The 24,601-nt window shown below is 38.5% G+C and overlaps 1 protein-coding gene across 1 annotated transcript; it reads right to left on the bottom strand.

Annotated features, from left to right (window-relative positions):
- Positions 1-15,805: 15,805 nt before the first annotated feature.
- Positions 15,806-20,967, bottom strand: LOC137097428 (epididymal sperm-binding protein 1-like). Its single transcript, XM_067470540.1, has 5 exons — positions 20,940-20,967; positions 20,629-20,793; positions 19,595-19,756; positions 18,065-18,241; positions 15,806-16,014 (listed from the first exon to the last, which is right to left on the bottom strand). Exons 1-5 carry the CDS (start codon positions 20,965-20,967, stop codon positions 15,806-15,808), a joined length of 741 nt encoding a protein of 246 aa, XP_067326641.1.
- Between the last annotated feature and the right edge of the window lie 3,634 nt (positions 20,968-24,601).

Genomic DNA, 24,601 nt, shown 5'->3' on the forward strand with positions numbered 1-24,601 from the left:
TCTCACAATCACACATTTCTGATGTCTGGCAGGTCACCAGGGATGCAATAACCTTTAAGGTGTATTGCTTGACTGTTCCTTTGTTAGGCAAAATAGTCAGGTGATGTTTCATCTGTGTGAAATAATGGCTAAGAGATGCTTTCCTGCTAGGTAGTAAATCTAGCTTCATCTTTGAATGAGATACCCAGGTAAAGTTCAAGAATTTGATTCTTCTAGATCAGAAAAGAGACAACAGATGTATGAGTGGGAGGAAGAAGAATTCAAAATTTTGCAATTAGGAGAGGTGGAGTTTTTGGGTGGAGCTCTCTGAAACAGGGCAATACAATCCTACCAAAGGATCATCTACATTCTAGGAGTGCCTCTTTAGTTTCATCTATGTTTGTTAGACTAGTATATTTACATTACCAAAACAACTTTGATGTCAAGTGCTCTCTCAGTTGCTCTGTCCCTAAAAATTGTTACCAGTTGGAATTTGTGATCTACCTGCATAACAATGTTTAGTAACAGAGCAATTGAGAGAGCACTTGACACCTCAGTAACATGGATAGTACTATGCATCCACTTTAACTTTCATGGGTCTATCACAGCCATGGGCAAACTTCGGCCCTCTAGGTGTTTTGGACTTCAACTCCCATAATTCCTAAAAGTCTACTGGCTGTTAGGAATTATGGGAGTTGAAGTCCAAAACACCAGGAGGGCTGAAGTTCACTGGTCTATCATATGGAAAGTTGGCATTTTTCATTTAGGAGAGTAAATGTATAGATTTAGCCCCACATATGTAAGCCCAGTTTGCAAATATATTGTATTAATAGACTTAGGTAAAGGTAGTCCCCTGACATTAAGTCCAGTCATGTCTGACTCTGGGGTGTGGTGCTCATCTCCATTTCTAAGCCGAAGAGCCAGCGTTGTCCATAGACACCTCCAAGGTCATGTGGCCGGCATGACTGCATGGAGCGCCGTTACCTTCCCGCCGGAGCGGTACCTACTGATCTACTCACATTTGCATGTTTTCGAACTGCTAGGTTGGCAGAAGCTAGGGCTGACAGCGGAAGCTCACGCCGCTCCCCGGAATCGAACCTGCGACCTTTCGATCAACAAGCTCAGCAGCTCAGTGCTTTAAACCACTGCGCCACCGGGGGCTCCATTAATAGACTTACAAGGCTAAAAATTATATGCTGGTTGACTTTTTGAACCTTCTGATATGCATGAACTTTGAACAGAGCAGTCATTGTTACCTAATTACAATGATGCTTCGAATCACATGGTTACATCTCATGCTTTAATGATACACTGTTGTTTTCCATTGTTTTCATTGTTGCTGATTTTTATAGTTGCTAATTTGAAGAGATCCATGGAGGTGACACCATAGGTTACCACACTAGGTGACAGCAACCCTAGTAACACAATTGCATAGAATGGCAGTTAATGTAGAAATATAGTTGTATAATTCTGAAGTGTGGTAGGGTCCAAGTCCTTTAATGACTAACATTCCATGCCCATTTCTCATATTTACCCCTTTTCTCTCTTTTTTTGTTGTAAAATTTGAGGTTCTTCCAGTCATATTGGTGCTTCTCTCTTCTGCATCATTAGTATTATGGTTGGGGGAGGCATGATTTCACAAAACTAGTTACACCTTGTAATTTATCATGGGAAAAGGAGTCTACAAATAGTCTTGAGAACTACACACAGTCAGTAGACTGCACACACTTTGACAACCTCTGCTTTGAACAAACACATTTCTCATAAATAGAAAATTAAAGCAAGGAAAGGGCTGATCCAAAATATTTCCTTTTGTTCGTCTTATTTTAACTGGTTAAGAAATATTGTTTAATGTTCTTGCCTTGTTTTTAAATAGTGTTGATGCTATTGTTTTCCCATATTGTTCACATGCTGAAACAATTCTGGGATCTTGCTATTTTCCTTGGGGGTAGACTCCTTTCTTCCCAATTTTTGATTTGTCATAGGGTTGGAAGAGACCCCCCCCCCCCCCCGATCGCTCAGTCCACCCCCATTGTGCCATGCAGGAATGCACAATCAAAGCACTACCAATGGATGGCCACCTATTCCTTCATCATAAGGGTTTTTCCCATCGTAGGATGCTGCCGAGATGCAACCAGGACAGAGCCCATCGGAGCCCATCACATGACACAGAGCTATTTCCAGTGGGGCTCCATTCCAGCTCCGTCCTAGCAGCGTGGTCAGAGGCAGCCCTGAGAACACACGTGACTGCCCCTGTTCTCATTTACTTAGCTGGAGACAGCATGGGATGAAACCAGGGACAGTCGTGTGATGGTAAGGGGATGAAGTGACATCCTGCTCCACAGTTACTCCTGCTACCACATGGATCTCCCCCACTGCCCCATGGATTCCCCCGCTGTGCTCTGGCTAATGGACTTCCATGAGGTCCTTAGACTCTGCTTAAAAACCTCCAAAGAAAGAGAATCCATCACACTCCTAAGAGCTGAGGTTATGTTAAGTGACTTGTTCAGCTCACCATTTTAAAAATCCTTCCTTTGTATTATAAGTATACATTAGAAGAAAGCAGGTTGTGGAGCCTGATACAGTTCTTGTAGGACAGTAATAATGGGGAGGCACTGTTTCATACATCCATTGTCTATTTATGCATGTGTTCTTCTTTTGGATGTAACTATTAACTTGTTTCATTTTCTTCTTGAGTATATAAATGAATTCCACATACACAGTTGTGAAAGACTATGTTGAAGCCTGGCACCATTTTTTGCAGGGATGCAGAACAGTTATGCATCATAATTTCTTGGGAACATCACTGCTTGAGAATGATAAATTCATCGTTTTTGGTTCCTCACATATACTGACTGCATCTTGTTCAGCATTTACATGATGCAATCCAGACTTAGAAGATGATAAATAGATATGAATATCCAAAAACATGTCTTTTGCTAGAGGAACATTAATGAGTGAATTTTCTTGGATTTCTACTCCACTTATTTGAGAGGAGGCAGCTTGGAAAATAGTTTTTCAAAAAGAGCCATGAGAGAGAGGCAGGAGGAGAAAATTGCAACTAAGATACATTTATTCCAAGCTTTAAAAAAGTCATTGACATGGGAAGGCTATAGATCCGCTTGGTTCTGTTTCTTAGTCTTCTTTTTTGGTAACATCCTGGGTGCTCACGTCCAGGAACAACTAGTTGGCTAGTCTAATTGGCTAGTGTTTTGAACATAAGCTGAAAAGAAAAAAAAATAGATAGTAAATTCCAGTCCTTTGATCAATTTAACTTGGGACATATGCACAGAAGAAGACAGCACTACTGAGTCTCATTATTCCAAGCTATGACTTGCCTGTAAATGTTATCAGATATAATCATCAGCATTTCCTAGGAAAAGATCAGGTGGATTTTTTTAATTGACATCACTTTTCTCTAAGGACCATGGGGAAACAAGGTCAGTAAATGTATATCAGGAATGGAGTACATGTGGCCTTCCAAATATGGTTGGACTACAATTCCCATCAGCCCTAGCCAGTATAGTCAATGGGGGGAGGGGGTCATACAGTCCAACTGCATCTTGATTGCCACATGGTCCCCATTCTAGGATTAAATGGTCCAAGAGAAGATCATCAAGACTAAGGGTGATGGTTTTGTATCACAAACCACATAGAATGTTGCCCTTCTAGTCTTGTGAGCCCATCAGTGCTCGCTGGGAAGGAAGGAAGGAGTTTATATCCGCCAGATGTGAGGATAAGCCATTATGCCTTGGCATTTCACAATATAGTAACACCTTTGTGATCAAACCATAGATTGCTCTGGTCAAAGAATATGCCTAAATTTCACCTCAAGGTAACTCAGTAACCTCCTCTGAGCTATAGGTCTGGTTCATGCTTGGCTACAGGACTTCCACCAAATATCAGTTGCTGTAGGTTATGTTTTGGAGGAAGGAACTGGAAAAACCAGCTGTGAGTATTCCTTGCCTAAGTAAACCTTATAAAATTCAATAGCACACCATAAACGACATGAAGGCACATGCAAACCCAAATGAAGGAAGTTCTGATTTTATGAGAGGAGGGATTTCAACAACCCCAATGTCATGCTCCAATCATTTCATCATGCAGTTTTATTTCATATGAGTAGAACATTATTGTAGCATAGAGGAGGGTGGTCCATTCTTGGAGATCTATGAAATCTGAATAAACAATCAATGATCAACCAATACATTCTGCAATGGTCCACCTGAATTACCCTTGTGGGCTTTCTGTTGTCTGTAGACTCCTAGACTCTAACAGTGAAATGCCTTAACATAGCCTGATCTAACTGCTGATCTAACTGCTGATCTAAACGTACAGTGATGTGCCTTAACATGTCCCTAGCTGTCCTAAAGTGGAAATTAAATACTAAATAGTTTGCAATGTTCCTTGTCTCAGAACAGACTTTTGCACACGTCAGCAGCTCTAATCCACAATACCTGGAAGGAGATTTCATAGATAAACATGGAGAAATGGCTTACATGTCTGAACTCTACATTCCCATTTTTCTCATTGAGTAATATCTCTCCTGAAGTCATACAGATGCTATTGTGTGTTTCAACTGAAACAATTGCTATTTCCTCAGCATCATGCATAGCTCAACTTCTGTCTTGGTGATCTTGGATTGCACATACCATACCACAGATAGTGTAATGCTTTGAATTAATGAAAACCCGCTGGATGACCATGGGCAAATCATGCACTCAGAATAGACAATGGCAACCCCCTTCTGGGCAAGAAACCACAATGGAAATAAGTCTCTTTGTGGTTATACAACAATAGTAACAACAACAAATTACAGATTAAAAAACAGTGGGATGTTCACAGACACAAAGCTCAATTTATCATTACCTAATAGGGTAAAAACAGATTGTTGCTTTTATCAACATTCTTTGTGCATGTTGGCTGAGAATGGTGGGGGCTGTTGTTCTCCACATGAGGAGCACTTTATTTGTGAAAGCTGGTCAATTGCGGGTACAGATAGCCCTCCACATTTGCAGATTTACCTTTTACAGATTTAATTATTCACATATTTGATTGAAATTTCTCTCTAGGAATCTCTACATCCTTCTGTGTGATTCAGTGAAAAGTTGAGCGTAAAGTTGTGCTGGAGAACCCAGAGATTCCTAAGGATATGGGGTTTTTTTTTCATTTTTCACTTTTGTGGGGGTCTTGAGCTCCTAACTCCAGTGTATGTGGAGGCCTGGCTGTAGTTAACTGTGGGAGAACAATATGCCACATCCCCACCTGGATTTTCATTTCTTGGATCAGCACAGAAGCCACTTCATATCAGTATCAGCATTCGCCGTGAGGGAACACCAATGCATTCTGTCATTTCGACCAGCTCTGGTGCAACTGTGGTACGATTTGCCACGAAAAACAAAGGGGAAGACACAGTCCATTTCTAATTGGGGGAGAAAAAGAAGCAAATAGGAATGAAGAAATGTAGAGTCTCTTTTGTAAAGAGATAACAAGAGATACAAATTATTATTATTATTTGAAACACAAGAAGATGAGCCCACAGCAGACAAGATCACTCTGCTGGCTGCTAAATTATTATTATTATTATTATTATTATTATTATTATTATTATTTCCATGATTTTTCCACACAGTGTAAGCAGTGAAGTTTTTTTTTTATCTCCCCCTTCTCTCTTTTTTATGTTAATTTCTTTTTTAGACTCTTTTTTGGCCTTATTTTCAAAATTATTGTGAATAGTGCTACACAAAATTATACAAATATTCAAAACATTTCCCCTTATTAATACATGTTTACATCATTTCTCCTCTTTCTCCCTCCCTCCCCAGGAACACTTATTTGTTGCTGCACTTATTACGATTATTCAATTATTAGGAAAATCTTGTTTAATTCCTTATATTTATCTTTCCCTTTATTCTGTAATTTAATCCTCTCTCTTCCAGTGAGCTCCCTGCACACATGATTCACTTTAATCTTTCTGGCTGGCCTTGATCTATACAATGTATCTAGGTGGTTGCAATAGGTACAGCTATCCCAAAAATTTCCTTCTTACATAGATAATGCATTCATACCTGGGGTGTCTACAGAATGCTTTGTCCAGAATACCCACTTTGGGGACATGTAGTGAATGTTCAGGCAGAAATACAGTAGTTTAGCTGTACTTTCCCTTAGCTCTATCTAAGAATTTTGCACAAACTCAGAGCCCTCTGAACTCAATTTATTGCTCCCATGGTAATGTTTACATGATCTTACGTTTTTTGTGATATGTTTCTATTTGGTTTGGTTTTGTTTTTATTTTATTGCATTACGTTTTAATTCTGTGCTCTCTAGGATTGTCCCTTAGTAAGTTGCCCCAAGTCCCTTCAGGGAGATGGAGGCAGGGTATAAAAATAAAGTTGTTGTTGTTGCTGTTGTTGTTGTTGTTGTTGTTATTGTTGTTATTTCCCCAAATACGAGATAAAATAAATGCCCTGCCTGCCACTTTTATGGTTGATGTCTGAATGAGTCCTGCAAATGAGTTTTGTTAGATTACACATAATTTAGGACTTTTTCATCCAGCCAACCATTATTTTTTCACGCTTCATTCTTCAAAACAGATCTCAGGGGGCTTGCTGGACTGGAAAATAAAGGTGTGTCAACACTGTTGAATTAATTCAGTTTGACACCACTTTAACTAGCTCAAGTGATCTGTTTCATTGGGAAAATGATGTAAAATTGCATGAGTGTGTGCCCCCCCCCCTCTTGGGAGGAAGGAGCATTGCAAAAAAATGAAGAAAAGCTTTTTCAGAAACCACAACATTTTTTACAACTGCATATATATATATATATATATATATATATATATATAGTATTGCAGTTGCAAAAAAGTTGTGGTTTCTGGAAAAATTACAGTATATTTGGACAAAACCAAGGGTGATTGTGAACTGAGAAATGTTTTCAAAAGACTTGTGAAAATAAAAAATACACAAAACTCTCATAATTTAACCAAAAGGGAGATAGGTTTTGAATGTTAGTTACAATACAATACAATAGAACACAATACAATGTAAAACTTTATTATGCTCACTGACCAGCACAAAGTGGGACACAAGCACCCTGAGAAAAGGAAACACAGCTCCTCAATGAAGCAGTTATTAAAAAACAGATTAATAACTTAACCAGAAGGGAGATTGGTTTTCAATGTTCGTTGTGATGATGTAGGTTCCTTGCTATGCACTGCAGTTGAAGGACTCCCTGTGGATACTAAAATCAATGGATGCTCAAATCTGTATACAGATGTATAGATATACTTTATTTATTTAAAAAATGTATTTTTGAATAGCTTACCCTTGAACTAGTAATTAGTTTTATAAAAGCCCAGATCCTGGTGTGGAACAGAACAGCTTAAATTGGTTTGTTCGTAGGGATAAAGGCAAGTTCCTGTGTTTGTTTGTTTCTATTTTTCTAAAGGGGCATAACTAGGGAAACTATTGCTCCTGCACTTCAACATTCACAGTGACACCATTGCACAAGAGGCAAGTAACATTCCGACCTCATATGCAAATCTGAGCATAGGCCATGAATTCAGTAATACATTTACTTAAATCAAATACCATATTTCATTAATTGGCCAACAGCCTTATCAATACAAACAATCAACTCCTCCCTTGTTTATTTGCCTCTCGTGATCTGCTCACCATTGCATAATCTCCACTTCAAGCCAGTTTTGGAGTCTGGAGTGGTAGCACACCAGGCTTTCCCTTCAATTTGATCTACCAGGGTGCAGCTCTCATATAATTTTCCTTTATAGGAGAAAGGAAAAACACAACCTGTCTCTGAATTGGAAAAAAAATGGGGATGGGGGTGGAGAGAAAGACAAGTAAGGAAACAGCTGCATCTCAAAATGTAAATTATTATAATTAAATCCTGTAATTCTCAGGAATCCAGAAAAGTGTAGTTTGGAAATGTCTTTACTATATTTTCTGAATTCCTAGCATTTTTTTCATTTTGGATCGCTTGCCGCAGGGGTAAACTCCATTGTTGAAAGGATTTTCAGGAAAATGAAACATGGGGGCCTATAGACACAATAGACTTTCTCATTGCAACTGGACCATTATATTTGGTGATGGTCTCTATCACAGCATATGCATTCTTCTACTGGTTTGCCTCCCATCCCCTACATTATTCTCCCACCACTAGTTATTGAGAGATAGAACTTAACAACTTAGCAATAGTTCACAACCCACAATATTAAAATAATAATAATAATATTTATTTATTTATTTATTTATAGTCCGCTCTATCTCCCCAAAGGGACTCAGGGTGACTTATAACAACATCAACACAATGGCAAACATTCAATGCCAACAGTAATATATAAACAAATTATAAACAAACTCAATAAAATTATAAAAACAAATACAGAAGACATAACACAATCCACCTAATTATAACATATTAAATCCTTAAAATCTCTTTTAAAATGCTAAAAATTTGACTAAAATTATTGGAGAGGAGATGGTAAACAGCAGATTAACAGAGGTAGATGTGAACAGTTGAATTAATGCAGTTTGACACCGCTTTAACTGGTTCAATGCTATGGAATCAAGTGATCTGCTTTGTTGGGAAAAGAATGTAAAATTGCATGAGTGCTCCCTCCACCTCCCTTGGGAGGAAGGAGCACTGCAAAAAACAAATGAAGAAAAGCTTCTTCATAATCCTCCTCTCATCAGTTCCCATCACCTCCTGTCATCTGTTTTGACTAAAATTATTGATTATTTTTGCAATAGGTCCCTTCTGCTTCTGTGCCATTAATGTAACCTTAGGAGAGAGGATTCTCCTCCTCTACACCTCTTTCCATCTCTTCCCTCTTCCTTGCTATTCCCAAACTAGCTGTTTTTATTTTATACACATCTTTGCATTTTCTTTTAATGCTGAAATTGCACAATTGCCACTTGCTATGGGGACACCAATGCAGGTGTGACTTGGAACCCTTGCAGATGTGTTTGTGTTCATACTACTCATTTCTACTCATGTGGTTCAGACTCACATAAGGAATTTCTCCCCTATGAAGTTTTCAAATATCTAAATACAATATCAGTCACCACTAGCTGGCAGCATTGATTAAAAACTGGAAGAGGCTAGAGTGGATTCAGGTTGATCATATTTTATCCAGTGTACTCCAAAACCCACAACTGTCCGCATGGATGGTAAGATAGTGAAACCTTTGCTTTCTGACAGTTCAATGTGCAAAAATCTTATTTCTTGCACAAAATCATTTAAAATCTTGTATACAATTACCTTTGTGCTCTATTGAACATCAAAGAATTTGCTATTTAGACTTGTTTCCCATCTCAAAATATCTCATTATGTACTTATATAAAAGCACAGGTATTTAAAATTCAAACAAATCCAAAACATTTATGGTACGAAATGTTTCAGGTAAGGAAGACTCAACCTATACTAATATAGGTGTTTCTTTGCTTAAGATTCTAGATTAAGACCCAAAGAAAAGTACCACAGATGCTCTCCCCTGTTAGTATCTTACTTGTGATGGTACAAGGAATCCACTTCTTGTCTGTGTCAAAGTTACTAGTGGTGGCACACCAGAGCTTCCCATCTTTCCGCTCATCATTTGTGCAGCTGCTGTAGTTTTTGCCATTATAGATGAATGGAAAGACACATGTGGGAGCCTCCTTAGTTATATCTGGTCCTAAAAGATGAGCAGGAAGGACAGTTACTGATGGGAAACAACAGCTTCCTGGTCTACATAGCCTAACTGCTTCTCTTCTGGAATTCATCAACCCAGTCCATGGAAGAAGCAGATTATTTATATTTGCCTGCTCCATCAAGTAGTGATCCCTATGTATGAATGATAACAGCATGTCCTCATCACCTGCATTCCAATACTAAGGTGTTAATTTACATGTTGAACTGCAAACTTGAGAAGGTGCCAACAGTTCAGTGGTGAAACACATACTTTGCATGTGCAGTAGAAGGTCCCGGGTTCAGTTTCCAGTTAGAACAGTGGTTTCCAACCTTTTTTTGACCAAGGACCACTCTCCAACATTAATACCAAAAAAAATGAAACAGTTTTTGATCAACTTTAGATTTGGTTTGGTTATTTGGGGTGCTGATTCAGAAAATTGCATTGGACAAACCACATCAGCTCTAGTTTCTGATGCAGAACCAATACCATCCAGTAGTCACCATCTGCTCATCCACCGAAAACCATATTTAATAAGCCTTGGCGCTATAAGAGGGTTTCACAAGACCAGTCGCTCTTGTTGCAATGGTGTAGTAAAGGTGAGGCTGCAGACCATATTTTAGTTCTTATGGATCACTGGTGGTCTTCTAACTAGAAGAAGGTGTTAACGAATGAGAAAGACTTTTGCCACAGAGTCATTAACCAGTGCAAGCAGTATGGGAAGGAGAGAGTTCAGGAACTAAACACAATGAATATGATTTGGTTAGTTAATTGACTGACAGGTTTGTATTAAGACTTTCTCCCACATTGGCAATCCAAGGCAGCCGACAACATATTTGTTTAACTAACAAGCATTGATAAAAGGACAAGAAGTCATTAATATCACATTACAGTCAAATTAATTATACTTTCTCACATGGATAAGGACTGTCCATATGAACAAGACTGCTGGCATGAAATCAAGCAATGAACATTCATGTATGAAATACACAAAGGTAAGAGAAGTTGTTTATTTTTATTCACAAAACTTCTATCCATAGCAACAGATTATACTATTAACTACATCTTCAGTCACAATACTTGGTTTGCATTGCAATATCCAATGGAATTCAAAAAACATGAAGAGATCCCCATCCAATTATATCCACAAAACTAGAAAAGGCTCAACACAGCAGGTAACAGAGATGGATGATAAGAATGCAAGAGGCCCTGAATCATTCTGCAAGACCTTCTAAGGATAAGGAGAATTTTCACAATGTTTGTACAATGCTGTGCCTCTCCCAATATACGCAGACACACATTATCTCTCCAGTTGCAAAATCTTATCTTCATTCCTTTCCCTACTTGAGAAAGAAAAGAAGCTACAATTGTAAACATTTGAAGGGAAAAAAACTACAATACTAAGACATCACTTTTACCCAGAAATCATTTTTAACCAATGGACAAATATAAGTTTATCATCCAAGGAGAAAATATGTATTCATAGCAATTTGACATCACGTTAACTGACATGGCACAATGCTATAGAATTCTGGGATTTGTAGTTTTGTGATATATTGATCCTTGTGCAATAGCAAACTACAAAACCCAGGATTCCAAAGGATGGAGCTATGACAGTTAAAGTTATCTCAAACTACTATAACTGTGAAATATGGGTTGTCAACAAAACTCCAGACCATATCAATAGGAAATGAATGGGAATGAAGGAATGCTTGGAAACATCACATTAACCAAAGCAATCGTATTAGACACTGAGTACAGTATACACAATTAAAAAGAAAAAAAAGGGTAGAATGGCCATATATAAATATTATTATGGACCAGAATGAATCGAAAATTGTGAAAAGAGCTGTTTATACTGCTAGTCTCCAGAATTACATTATTTGTTAGAGATAGACTCCTTCCTCATAAAGCAACACCAATATTTATCCTTCTTACTAGATACTTGTGACATTACAGTATACCCATTTCCCATCCACATCATAGTTGCTGGTGGTGGCACACCAGAATTTCCCATCACTCAGGCCAACAGTGGTACATTCATTGTAGGAAGTGTCTCTGAAGATGAATGGAAAGGTGCAAGAAGTACTCTCCACTTCTTTATCTTGCTCTGGATATTAAAATAAAAAGAAAGTAGGTACTAGGAGCTGCATACTCTCTTAGTTTAGTACTGGCAGATACAATTTTTGTTCTACACAGAGGAAACATAGAATCATAGAGTTGGAAGAGACCTCATGGGCCATTCAGTCCAACCCCCTGCCAAGAAGCAGGAATATTGCATTCAAAGCACCCCTGGCAGATGGCCATCTAGCCTCTGTTTAAAAACCTCCAAAGAAGGAGCCTCCACCACACTCCAGGGCAGTGTGACAAGATGAGATCCAAACATCAAGTGCAAGTACCGGGAAAGGATCAGTTTTGCTGCTTATGAACTACCTAGATATTTCTATAATGTCTACCATGCATAAATACAGTCAATTAACAGAGATATATAATTTAGGTCATTGAGTCACATCTAACCCAAAGCATTGGGACCAGTAGTTCTTACTATGTTTTGCCATCTTTGACCAATGGCGAATCACCAATTCTTACTCAGAAATTTTTCAACAAGAATGTTTCCTGAGTCTCCTTCTAGGAACACCATTCCTAGAAGGAGACAAGAGTTCTTTTTCCCACCCTGGGCATTCCATAGATATATAAAACTCATTTGACTAGTTTCCAACAGACCTCACAACCTCTGAGGATGCCTTCCATAGATGTGGGTGAAACATCAGGAGAGAATGCCTCTGGAACATGGCCATACAGCATGGAAAACTCACAGCACCCCAACCATTCCTTTTTCCTCCCGCTTGATTTTGACTCTCTCACCTGGCTCTTCCGGGCAGTACCTCCATTTCTTGTCAGCATCATAGTTGCTACTGGTAGCACACCATAACTTCCCATTCCTCTGACCTTCTGTGGTGCACTTTGTGTAAATGCTGCCTTTATAGATGAATGGGAAAAAACAAGGTGGGCTCTCCACATTCTCAGCGGGTCCTGAATTTCAAACCATCAGATAGAAAAAGAGTAAATTTTGAGGTAGCAAAATTCATTCAGGTTGGTTACCCTATGTGATCATGGTCAGTGGCATGTATTTTAGAATCCATTGGAATCTAGAAACTTCTCCAATACTGATGTAGACTATTGGTCTCCTGAGAGCAGTATCTTAACATTGACTGATAGTTATGCTGCAACCATGCTGTAGAATAGACACCAACAACTACTGCATTTATTATATAGTGTCACCACTGCATAAATAAAAGCTAGCAAAAAACACACACACGCACACACACAGCCCTGCCAAAAGTGTGCAATCCTCAATGCACACATATATATATACAGAAGTGAAAAAAGAAGTAATATGAAAATTAAGTTATGCAGTATATATATATATATATATATATTTAAAATATCCAAATTATCAACAAAAAAACTCAATGCAATGTAATATAAAACAAACTGACATATACATGTAATTGCCTCCCAAAAGACCTCCCTCCTAGCAAAATAACAGGAGGGTGTATTATTATGGGTGTATTGTGTTTTTTAAAAAAATAATTTTATCGAATTTTTAGGGGAAAATGAGGGGAGAAAGGGAAAAAAGAATGAATTTAAAAAGGGAGTAAAAGGGGGTAGGTAAAAAGGGGTAGAAAAATTAGATTGGTAAAAAGGAAAAAGGGGAAAGAGACTAACTATGGTAAAAGGGGTACAGAGGTTTCCTTGCTAATGAGAGTGGGAGTAAAAGAGCTAAAAGGGAATGAAAGGCAAAAAATTGAAGTAAAAAATGAAAATAAAAAATAAAAAAGAGAGAGAAAGAAAAAAAGTGGGGAAACGGTTATATTGGTGGAAAATTTAAAAAAGGAAAAAGGAAAAAATATGGGTGTATTGTTAATATGTTCTGGCATTGAATGTTTGCCTTTTATGTTTGGAATCTGCCCTGAGTCCCTCTGGGAGATAAGGCAGAATATAAATTATTATTATTATTATTATTATTATTACTATTATTATTTGAAACACAACAAGATGAGTCCACAGCAGACACTCTTGCTAGCAGTTATAGTGGATCACACATCAGACACTTCCCAAGTGTTTAGGACTGTGTGCTGTATCAGCGAATAATGCATGCAGATTCCAGTAAGGTGGCTTTTTGCAGCTGGCAAATGACAATTTTGTCAGCGCCGATTTTGTTTAAGTGCAGGCCAAGGTCTTTAAGCACTGCACCCAGTGTGCCAGTCACCACTGGGACCACCTAGACTGGCTTGTGCCAGAGTCTTTGCAGTTCGATTTTTAAATCCTCATATTGTGTCAGCTTCTCCAGTTGTTTTTCTTAAATCCTGCTATCACCTGGGATTGCAACATCGACAATCCATACTTTGTTTTTTAACACAATTGTGAGGTCAGGAGTATTGTGCTCCAAAACTCTGTCTGTCTGAATTCAGAAGTCCCAGAGTAGCTATTATTATTATTATTATTATCATCATCATCATTATCATTATTGTTATTATTATTGAGGCTGCAAGCCATATAGAGCCTCATCCATGACATTTTGAAGCCTTACAGAAGCATCCCTTCCAAATTTTGCGAAGTAGTTTTTAAAATACATTAAAATTTGTCCCATGCTTTTTCAGTTTATTTCCAGTTTACTTCCTGGTTGAAAAAAAAGGTCTGCATGGACTTACATTAGGAGATTTTTTTATTGATTAGTTATTTTAAAAATGGGAACATTGCAACCATGATTCCTAGCAGGCTTGAGGAATGCAAAGGCAATTGAAAACAGGGAAAAAAACAGTGGGTTGCTCTCCATAAGAAGTCATTGCAGCCTTCCTCCAACCTACAGTGGTTGCCCACAACTACTTTATCTTTAACAGATACTTATTATAATAGATTTATTTGTACATAACAACACAGCACACATGGATATTAGGTTAAAGTGTCTGGGATTTGTCTCTTCTTCTTCTTCTTTTTCTTCTATCTCTCCTGATGAAGACTCAAAGCATAAGGTGTTGTTTCCTACTGAAGATCTGAATGTTTGTATTTTTACTATTAAAACTACATGCCTTTCTCCTCCTACCTGTGATATTACAATACATCCATTTCTTGTCTACATCATAGTTGCTGCTGGTGGCACACCAGAATTTCCCATCAGGCATGCCATCTGTTGTACACCCATCATAAGAGGTGCTCTTGAAGATGAAAGGGAACACGCAAGATGGAGCATCTGCATTTAGATCTGGACCTGATTGAAAAAGAAGGAGCATGTGAGAACAAGGAAGAAGGTGAAAATATTTTTATTTAAGCAAGACTTAAATGTATATGTAAAAGTGGCTTTTATTGGGCATGTTTTATGTATCCTTTCACTTTTGCATGTTTTTAATTGATTTCAAAATGTATTATATGATTTTAATTGGTTTTATATTGCATTGTAAATGCTTTTAACTTTATTGCTTTTAGAAGCCACCTTGACTCCCATTTTGGGGAAAAGGTGGCTTATGAATTAAATTAAATAAAACAAAACAATCTTGTGACACCCAAACTTCTTTTTTTATCAGTATCTGTGTTGGAAAGAGGTTATCAGTTCTTTGTCTTCTAAATAATACTTGGTTTCAAGAGACACTTTATTATCCTCATCACTATATTGTCTTCCTGATGAACCATATTCTTGGTCTTGGTAGTGGTACTGCTGATGCTATCAACAGAAGAGCAAACCACAGACCACCTATTACAATGAAGCCTGAGCCCTGCCACATGCACACCAGAGGCACTCCAAGTGGCCAGCTACTGGTCAGAGGACATTTAATAGCATGCCAAGTTTGCAAACTTTGGTGGGTTTTTTTAATACAATACAATTGTACCCTTGGTTCACTCCTGATACCATAAATAAATTCCAGAGATCATACAGAGATTTTTCCTAACTCAGGGTCATATGTAAACTTCCATATGACCCTTTTGCATTAACATATTGTTGCTCCTACAGCAACTGACAAAAGTGATGATTCTCTTTACAACTTTGTTAAACAAATCTCATAACAGTTGATTTTTAAATGGTGTGTTTCAATATGTCAAGAAATCCCTCTTGATGAAGAATGTTTACAAATATTCTTTATATCCTTATCCAATGCCTATCACAGACACTTTTGTTCTCTTCATCCTACCTGTGACATTGCAGTACACCCACTTTTTATCCACATCGTAGTTGCTGGTGGTGGCACACCACAGTTTCCCATCTCTCATGCCCTCACTTGTGCATGTGCTGTACAACATGTTCTTGAAGATGAAGGGGAAGATGCAAGATGGAGTCTCCGCAGTTGTATCTGGCCCTGTGTATTAAAATAAAAAAGATGTCTACAAGGAAAATTTTGTTGTTGGGGCTTGGAAAACATCTCATTTTTTAATACAACTTCCAGTATCCTTTAATAAGGAATGGCTAGCGAATCTGGAAACAAGTCCACAAAATTAAAATTAAAAGGATCATGGACCAAATAAAATGAATTCACCTTGGAACTACTGAGAGGAGTTCATTCCATATAGGTTTGGTTTTGCAGGAAAAACACTGCTTCCAGCCATTAATCCAGAAGAAAGAACTTCACAAGTACTCTGGAGTGACCTTTGTGTTTTTGAGGTATAGATAACTGAAATGATCTAATGTCTACACATCACAAAGAACCAAGGCTGTGTCACCAGACTGAGGCAGCTTTGCACAGCTTCCTAGCAGATCCTTGCTATCAATGTCACTTTTGCTGATCACATGGGTGGACAATCTTTTGAAGCATGTTGCCACCTAGATTATACCAGGGAGCTGCTTTTGGTCAATGAGACTCAGCAGCAGCCTCAATGCACAGTCAGGATGGCCTGCTGTATGGACTTGAAAAGGACTTTGGAGCACTCCTGTGCTGTATCTGGGGCAACTCTGAACTATAGTACTCTGAATTATTTAAGATGGTATAGCTGCAGCCAAGCGTGAGATGTGAAATCAAAAAATTCAAAACCTTGCCCAAAACAAGGTCAAGATCACAAACACTTTTTTTGCCCCATCACCATAGTGTTATTGGCAACAAAGCCTATCTGGACAAATTCCAGCTGGACTCAAAACTGAGGGCCCCAGAGCAAAATATTATATTTTACCTGACTCTTGAAGTTGAAGAAGCAATTAAGCATTCCTACTGCCCTCTACTTTTCTCCCATTTCTATTTATTGAGGTCACTATTTTCCTCGACAACACTCTTTCAGTCATCTTTTTCTTCAGCTTCCTTGTGTTAATTGGGCTTCCTTGAAAATGACAGCCACACCGCAAATTCAGAAACCCCCCCTACGCAGCATTATACATGGGTTCTAGTCATATGATACACCTAAATGTGAATCATTGCTGATGTTTAAGTACAACAGTTGTTAGCAAAACAAAGGCATTAGGAGAATGGCATTAGGGATGGATCCAAAAGTATGGATCTATTTCCTAGGAAGCATCTACACTGTAGAACTAATGCAGTTTGACACAACTTTAACTCCCATGAGCCAATGCTATAGAATCAAGGTATTGTAGTTTTGTGTAGTATTAGCCTTCTCTGCCAAAGTGTCCTGGTGCATCATCAGACTACAACTTCCTTAATTCTAGAATAAGGGTTGTCAAACGTTTCAGTTAAGAAGCCCTCTTTGAAGCACAGTTTCTGGTGGAGCCCCAATAAATGTTTATATATTATATCATATCATGCAGGGAAAGCACAATCAAAGAACCCACAACATATGACCACTCAGCTTTTGTGATGATGATGATGATGATGATGATGATGATGATGATGGGAGCAATCCCAAGGACCATCGAGTCCAACCCCATTCTGCCATGCAGGAAAAGCCCAAAGCACCCCCAACAGATGGCCACTCAACCTTTGTAATAATAATGGTAGTAGAGGAAATCCCAGGGGCCACCTAGTTCATCTCCCTTCTGCCATGCAGGAAAAACACAATTAAAGCATCCTCTGATCAGTGGGAGGGAAATAGGGTTTTGGGAGCAAGGAAGGTGAGGAGAAAAGGCTTTTATGGGTGAGAAAAAAGGCTTTTGAGGGTAAGGGAGATGGTGGAGGAAGAGCAGGAAAGAGGAGGGAAAGCTTGGACCGCGGAGCCCCTCAGTATACTTCACGGAGCCCCAAGGGCTCCATGGAACACACTTTGCGAGCCTCGTGTTCTATAGTATTGAGGCATTGCAGTTAAAGTGTTGTCAAACTATCTTAATTTTACAGTGTACATGCACCCCTAGGCAACATATGGAAGTCCTGCAACAGAAAAGAGAACACAAAAAGGTTTCTTTAATTTCATTCAAGCAATTTTTTTCAAGGTTAAGCCTTATTGGTGAGTATCTCTGTTTCCTTCTCCTACCTCCTTCTTTACCTGACTCTTGACAGAATTTCCCTTTGTTGTCTACATCATAGCTATCTGTGGTGGCACACCACAGTCTCCTATCTCTGCGCCCATCAGGAGTGCAGTCGTTGTAAACATTTCCCTTGTAGACGAATGGGAAGAAACAAGGTGGCTTTTCCATAACTTCACCAGGTCCTGTTGTTTGTTGAAAAAAATACTGATATTATTATAATAAATATTATAATCTTAGCTATTAATTTTTCTTTGCACTATTTCTGGGTGAACTGAGAGTTCATTTTTTTTCAAAGGAACTACAAGAGGAATCCCCAGTTACATAAGTGTTTTTGTCTTGTGCCTTCAAGTTGTTTCTGACTTAAGTGAATGTCATAGTGTTCTTAGACAAGGGATGCTCAGAGGAGGTTTTGCAACTTTCTTCATTTGCATTATTCAACTAGGGATTCTTTTCATTTTACTCTTTCCTAGAAGATCCTCAACAAATCATAAGATGAAATGTTGTTATTTAGTCTATTATTCTAAAGAAAAGAGAGAATGAAATGTAAAACATTGAGAGCCACAAAACCACTCTTGGCTGCTGTATATGACTTATCAACACAGTTTGCTCAATTCCTGATATGAAACGAAAGTGCTGCGGTATCATCACAACATACATTGACTCAACTCTGCCTAGCACAATTTGTTTGCGATGGCCACAACATTTACAGCAGAGTAGGATCAGTTCATTCATTGTGTTATACGGTTTATATCTCACTTAACCTTGGGACAAAAGGAACAGTGAATGGTTGTGACTCCATGTTTCCTATCATGACTGATTCCTTTATCAGCAGCATCACAATGAGGAAAGTTAAGCCAGCATGATGCATTGGTTTGGGTGCTGGACTAGGACCTACCACCTCATCACACGGGATATTTTTTTTGCCTCTTACCATGATGGGACTCCTCTTCAGTGACAGATCCAGATGCACCCCATCTGATGACACAGACCAAGGCCACACACCATATTTGGGTGAAGCGGCAAAGAAGTGTTGCTAGAAGCTTCCTCACTACCATGGTTAGTAATTCATCTATTGGGTAGCTATCCACAGTTTTTGGGTTTTTACCATGTCTGATGGGGGAAGAGACAGGGTGCCAATGTGCCTTGCCCCGATCTAATAGGGGAAAGAGGGAGGGTGCATGGCTCACCATAAGGCACCATGCACACCTTGCATTTCACCAGTGATTGCCAGAGAAACAGGACAGTATGATGAGGTCCTTTGGGAGATCAGGATGTGAATGACGACTCAACCATGGAAAACCAATGAGTGAACTTGAGCACATCATTCTCAACCTCAAAATAAAGGAATGGCAAAACCTCTCTGAACAAACCTTGCCAAGAAAAATACCCATGATAGCTTCATTTTAGGGAAGTCATATATCAGAAACAACTTGAAGGCAAACAGCTTAATTCAGATTTATTTGCTTCCACACTCTGTTCCAAACAATGTGACTTCTCAACTACCAAGCTTCTGTCTTCTCCCACCTTCTCCTTACCTAAAGGTTCACAGTATGTCCATTGCAATCCTGTATTATAGTTTGTGGTAAGGGAACACCAGGGCTTCTTGCCAACCATTCCATCAGTTGTGCATGAGAGATAGATCTTTTGGTTGTAGATGAAAGGAAACACACAAGGGCTCTTTTGATCTGCATCTGCTCCTGAGTAGGGAATGCCAAAATGTATGGATACCAGTTGTAATTGTGTATTTAACAGTCAGCCATGCTTTAGGGCAACCATCTATATGCTAGGGGTCACAGTGGTGTGGCATTAAGCATATTTGCATCTGTCATAGGCTACATGGTACATACTTATGGGGTGGGCATTCCACCACCTAATGAAAGCACTAGATTGCTTTGGAATCCTGGGGTTTGTAGTTCTCTCTGGTATGGAATTTTAAATGCTCCTCCCACAAGTGGAAATATCAGGATTCCAGGGGCTGTCACCATAGCAGTAAATGTAGCATTTAGCACTATAACTGTGTCCTTGGGTCACTTCTTCACTTTCTCATAGTGAAAGACTCCAAGGACAAGCTGAAGCACGCTACCAGACTCTGGTAGGTTCCTTATTTTAAACAGTGAAAAAAAACCTCACTATGGGACAATTATGTGAGTCACCTTGGGTCTCATTCAGAAGAAAGGTGGGATATTTCTAAATTAATTAACTAATGTAGCTTTAACTAAGGCTCAAGTTTCCTAGCTCTAGCTACAGTAAAATACAATTAGCCAAAGAACTTTGATATCTCTGTGGCCTATCAATTCCATTTCTGCACTCCTCTTCATGGATTCTAAGGACCATTCCATATATGCTTAAACTTTTACACACACACACACACACATTAAAACAATGTAGAAACATAATCCTGCTGCTTTGTCCCAACTTGGCCAAATTGTCTGAAACAATTGCTAAATAGGACTCTAGCAGTAAACTGATCTTTTCTGACTTCATTCCTGCAACAACCCATTTCATTCCCACTTTCCAGTAAGTATGGGCACCCTAAATAAAAGGAAAATATCATATGCTGTGTTCTTACCTGTGGCATTGCAGTACACCCATTTCTTATCTACGTCATAGTTGCTGGTGCTGGCACACCACAATTTCCCATCACTCATGCCCTCTGTTGTGCATGCATTGTAGGAGACACCCTCGTAGATGAACGGGAAGACACACAATGGATTCTGTGCTATAAGGTCTTGTTCTGGATTTTATAAAAAGAATATTAAAGATGTATGAAGCACTCATATTTCTGCTACCCACAGATATAGAAGCCATCATATTAATTTTGACAATTTTATTTATTTATTTGTTTATTTATTTGTTTATTTATTTACTATGCTTCTATACCACCATTCTCAGCCCGAGGGTGACTCATGGTGGTTTACAAAATGGAACAATTTGATGTCAACAACAGTACAATTAAGATGATCTTGTACCAAAGGACATCAAGCAAGCAACAAGCAGGGGTCACAGAAGATTGTTGCTAAAGTTATTTTCATATATGAATCATCTGCACCCATCACTACTGCTGTTTTACTACCTTCTGAAAACTGCTTTAGTATGTCTACCAACTTACATGAACAAAAACTAAAGGTGAGGGCAACATCTCACATGCTATATTGATTCTTATCCCTATTCTCTTCTCTTACCCTTTGGCTCCCTTACCTGGGTCCTTCTCACAGAATTTCCATTTCTTTTCAACATCATAGCTACTAGTGGTAGCACACCATAACTTCCCATCACTTTGACCATCCGTGGTACATTTTGTGTAAATCTTGCCTTCATGGATGAATGGGAAGACACAAGGTAGGCTTTCCACAATCTCTTCAGGTTCTGCTTTTTTAAATTCCAAATGTAACAAAAAAAAACCAAGGCAGAAAGATAATTATTTCTTCATATGTGTTTCAGTATAGAAGCTGATTCTTTACCTGTCTCCAAATACAAATGTTATTGGACCTGCCTCCAATTTTGCCCTTTGTGGTGAGGTGATGAACATGGAGCACAATACATTTCAGTGGAGAAGAAGTCGGGATTATATATGCTCCAAACCTCTTTGAATCATTTCGGAAAACCAAAGGGCCTTGCTCATACATCTAAAATACATTTGTGGCCCCTTCCATACTGCACCTACATCTCAGGATCTGATCCCAGATTGTCTGCTTTTCCCAGATTATCTGGCAGTGGAGATTCATATAATCCCGTTTAAAGAAGATCATCTGGGATCAGTGTAGAAGGGGCCTAAATCATGGTGAATAATATGAATTCTCTGTCACAAATTCAATTTCTGGTTCTACATGCAACTGGAAATTTTACTTCCTAGATGGAAGTAAAAGTAAGATTATTAAGATATAAAACAGGATAATAAAAAAGTAAAGATGGAATCAAACACATAAACCATGCACACAAAAGATGTTATGATACAGCACAAGATACAGAGAGGTGTTTCTGGATTCCAGTACAGAGTTAATCCACCTCGAGCCATGAGGAGATGCAACTAAGAAATACAATTATTATTATTATTATTATTATTATTATTATTATTATTATTATATCTCTTGCTAGTGTTTAGAGCAAAGCTTCATCAAGCACAAAAATTAAAATCTCCGGGAAGTTTTGGTAGAAAATATATGCTTATTTAAAAAATTATTTAAATGTGTCATTGACATGTGAATATTCATAAAGATTTATTTTTATGAGTCAACACATAAAAAGGACATATCATGAGAACACATTGGTTTGCTCATCTTTAAGGACAACTGACTATTATTGAGAGTAACTAAAAGCTTAGCTTCTACAATCTGCTTCTTCCTCTCCTGGATTTCTTTTTGGTGAAGACCCAATTTATCATGACTAGGTTCTTCAGCTGAGGATACACTCAAACACTTTTTTCATTCAGAAAATGCTGGTGAAATAGATTATTTCATTGAATCTTATTGAGTGGATTTGCTCTCCTTAAATTGCAGTGGGAAAATGCATTGATAAACTTTCCTCATATCTACACATGAAAGGTTGGAGAAAATAATGATACTGGGGAAAATTGAAGGAAAAAGGAAGAGGGGCCAACCAAGAGCAAGATGGAGGGATGGTATCCTTGAAGGGACTGGGTTGACTTTGAAGGAGCTGGGGGTGGCCACGGCTGACAGGGAGCTTGGCGTGGGCTGGTCCACAAGAGTCAGAAGTGACTGAACGAATAAACAACAAAAACCTGCACAGTCTTAAAATTTTATAATTTATTATTTCCACTGTAGACACATCTTATAATTTTAGATCTCAAATAATATAGACCTAAACAGTCAGTTCATACATGAATGAACATTTGTTGATTTCTTGCCATTTCATAAGAACATCTTGGCTAACAAATAAGGAACCAGTGTATCATCAGTGTAGAAGCATTTCATACCTGTTCCCCTTGAAGCCACTTCATCTTCCCATTTGACACTGTGTAATAGAAACTTGATTGAACCAGTTTCTTCACTGATCACACCAAACTCATTCCTCTTAAACCTGCAAAACAACTTTTTTGCTTTCCTCCTACCTTTGACTTCACAATACATCCATTTCTTGTCCAAATCATAGTTGCTGGTGGTGGCACACCAGAGTGTCCCATTACTCATGCCGTCACTTGTGCACTTGTTGTATGTGTTGCCTTCGTAGGTGAATGGGAAGACACAAGATGAACCCTTCTGCTCAGGTTCTGGTCTCAAATCTTAAAATGAGAGTGCAAAATATTGAAACAAATCATGTTTTGCATTTCTTAGAGAAACCATGATACTGCTAACACCAATACCTGGTACAAGATCTATGAAAGATTCAATTTATATGTTTACCCCCACCCCTCACTTCCCTACTAGTGATGCACCAAAACATATCATTGTTCCTTCCCTCTGTAGTGCCAGAAAGTTAAGCCATGTCCTTATGATTTAGTGTTAAGATCCTGATATTAAAGTGCAAAGAAAAAATACAGTACAAGTCACAGAAGTTCGGTAGCTTTGCAAAAACCATATCCTTGCAACAGAGGGGGCTATAAACCCATAGTAATGATAGTAAGCAGCCACTGTCCTGTATCACAGGAACACCATACAATATGTCAAGAGTCCTGTTGCCTTTGTGAAAGCAAAATCAGCATTCAGCCTTTCTTGCCACAAACATTTTGCCAAGCTTCCTCCTCTACCTCCTACCTGAAGTTTCACAGTATGTCCATTGTAAGTCAGCATCAAAGTTATCAGTAAGGGAACACCAAGGCTTTTTGTTAGAAATCCCATCCGTTGTGCATGATGAGTAGGATTTTTTATTGAAAATAAAAGGAAACACACACGGTCCTTTGGGCTTAGCATCTAATCCTGAACAGAAAGAGATAAAGGCAGAGACATTCGTACAGTATTAGGAAAACATAATTATAAGAATTGCTAAAGATAGCAGACAGGGTGTTGAGCTAAGATTTTGAATCCCATCACTAAAATAAGTCCCACATTCATGCATCTTAGCTTCTGATAAGAACATGATGTAGTGTGTTGTCAAAGGTTTTCATGGCCGGAATCACTCGGTTGCTGTGAGTTTTCCGGGCTGTATGATCAGGAGATAATGCTTCTGGAACATGGTCATAAAGCCCAGAAAACTCACAGCAACCCTATGATGTAGTGGTTTGAGTGTTGGACTAGGATTCAAAGTTTGAATCCCTGTGTAGCCATGAAAACCTTGGGCAAATAACCCTGAAGAAGGCAATGTCAACCTTCCTCTGATCTAATCATGCCAAGAAAATCCTATTGCAGCATGGGTTTGAGCCAGAGTTGACTTGAAAACAAGAAATTTTGCATAAACCAAAACCTAGATTATTTTCTTTCTCCGCTGACATGGAAATCACCAGCAGAGGGTGCACACTCACCTCCTTTTAAAAATCTTTTTCTTCCAATTCTCTCTTCCTTTGGTTTTCTTTGCATCTGTATTTTCATCCAGTTTGTGAAAAGTTTAGCCCTCAAATATTTTTGGACTGCAATCCCATTATCTGTCCC

This window comes from Anolis sagrei, chromosome 6 (assembly GCF_037176765.1).
Source record: "Anolis sagrei isolate rAnoSag1 chromosome 6, rAnoSag1.mat, whole genome shotgun sequence".
Taxonomy (NCBI): Eukaryota; Metazoa; Chordata; class Lepidosauria; order Squamata; family Dactyloidae; genus Anolis; species Anolis sagrei.

What these genes read in the sequence shown, in the direction of transcription:
- LOC137097428 (XM_067470540.1), bottom strand. Translation starts at nt 20,967, where the DNA reads ATGAGTCACCCTCGGGCTGAGAATGGTG. An exon ending in CCCTCGGGCTGAGAATGGTG is followed by an intron (nt 20,794 to 20,939) that starts GTATAGAAGCAT and finishes TATAAAATCCAG; the next exon opens with AACAAGACCTTATAGCACAG. An exon ending in AGAGTCAGGTAAAGAAGGAG is followed by an intron (nt 16,015 to 18,064) that starts GTAGGAGAAGGA and finishes TTTAATACACAG; the next exon opens with GGCCAGATACAACTGCGGAG.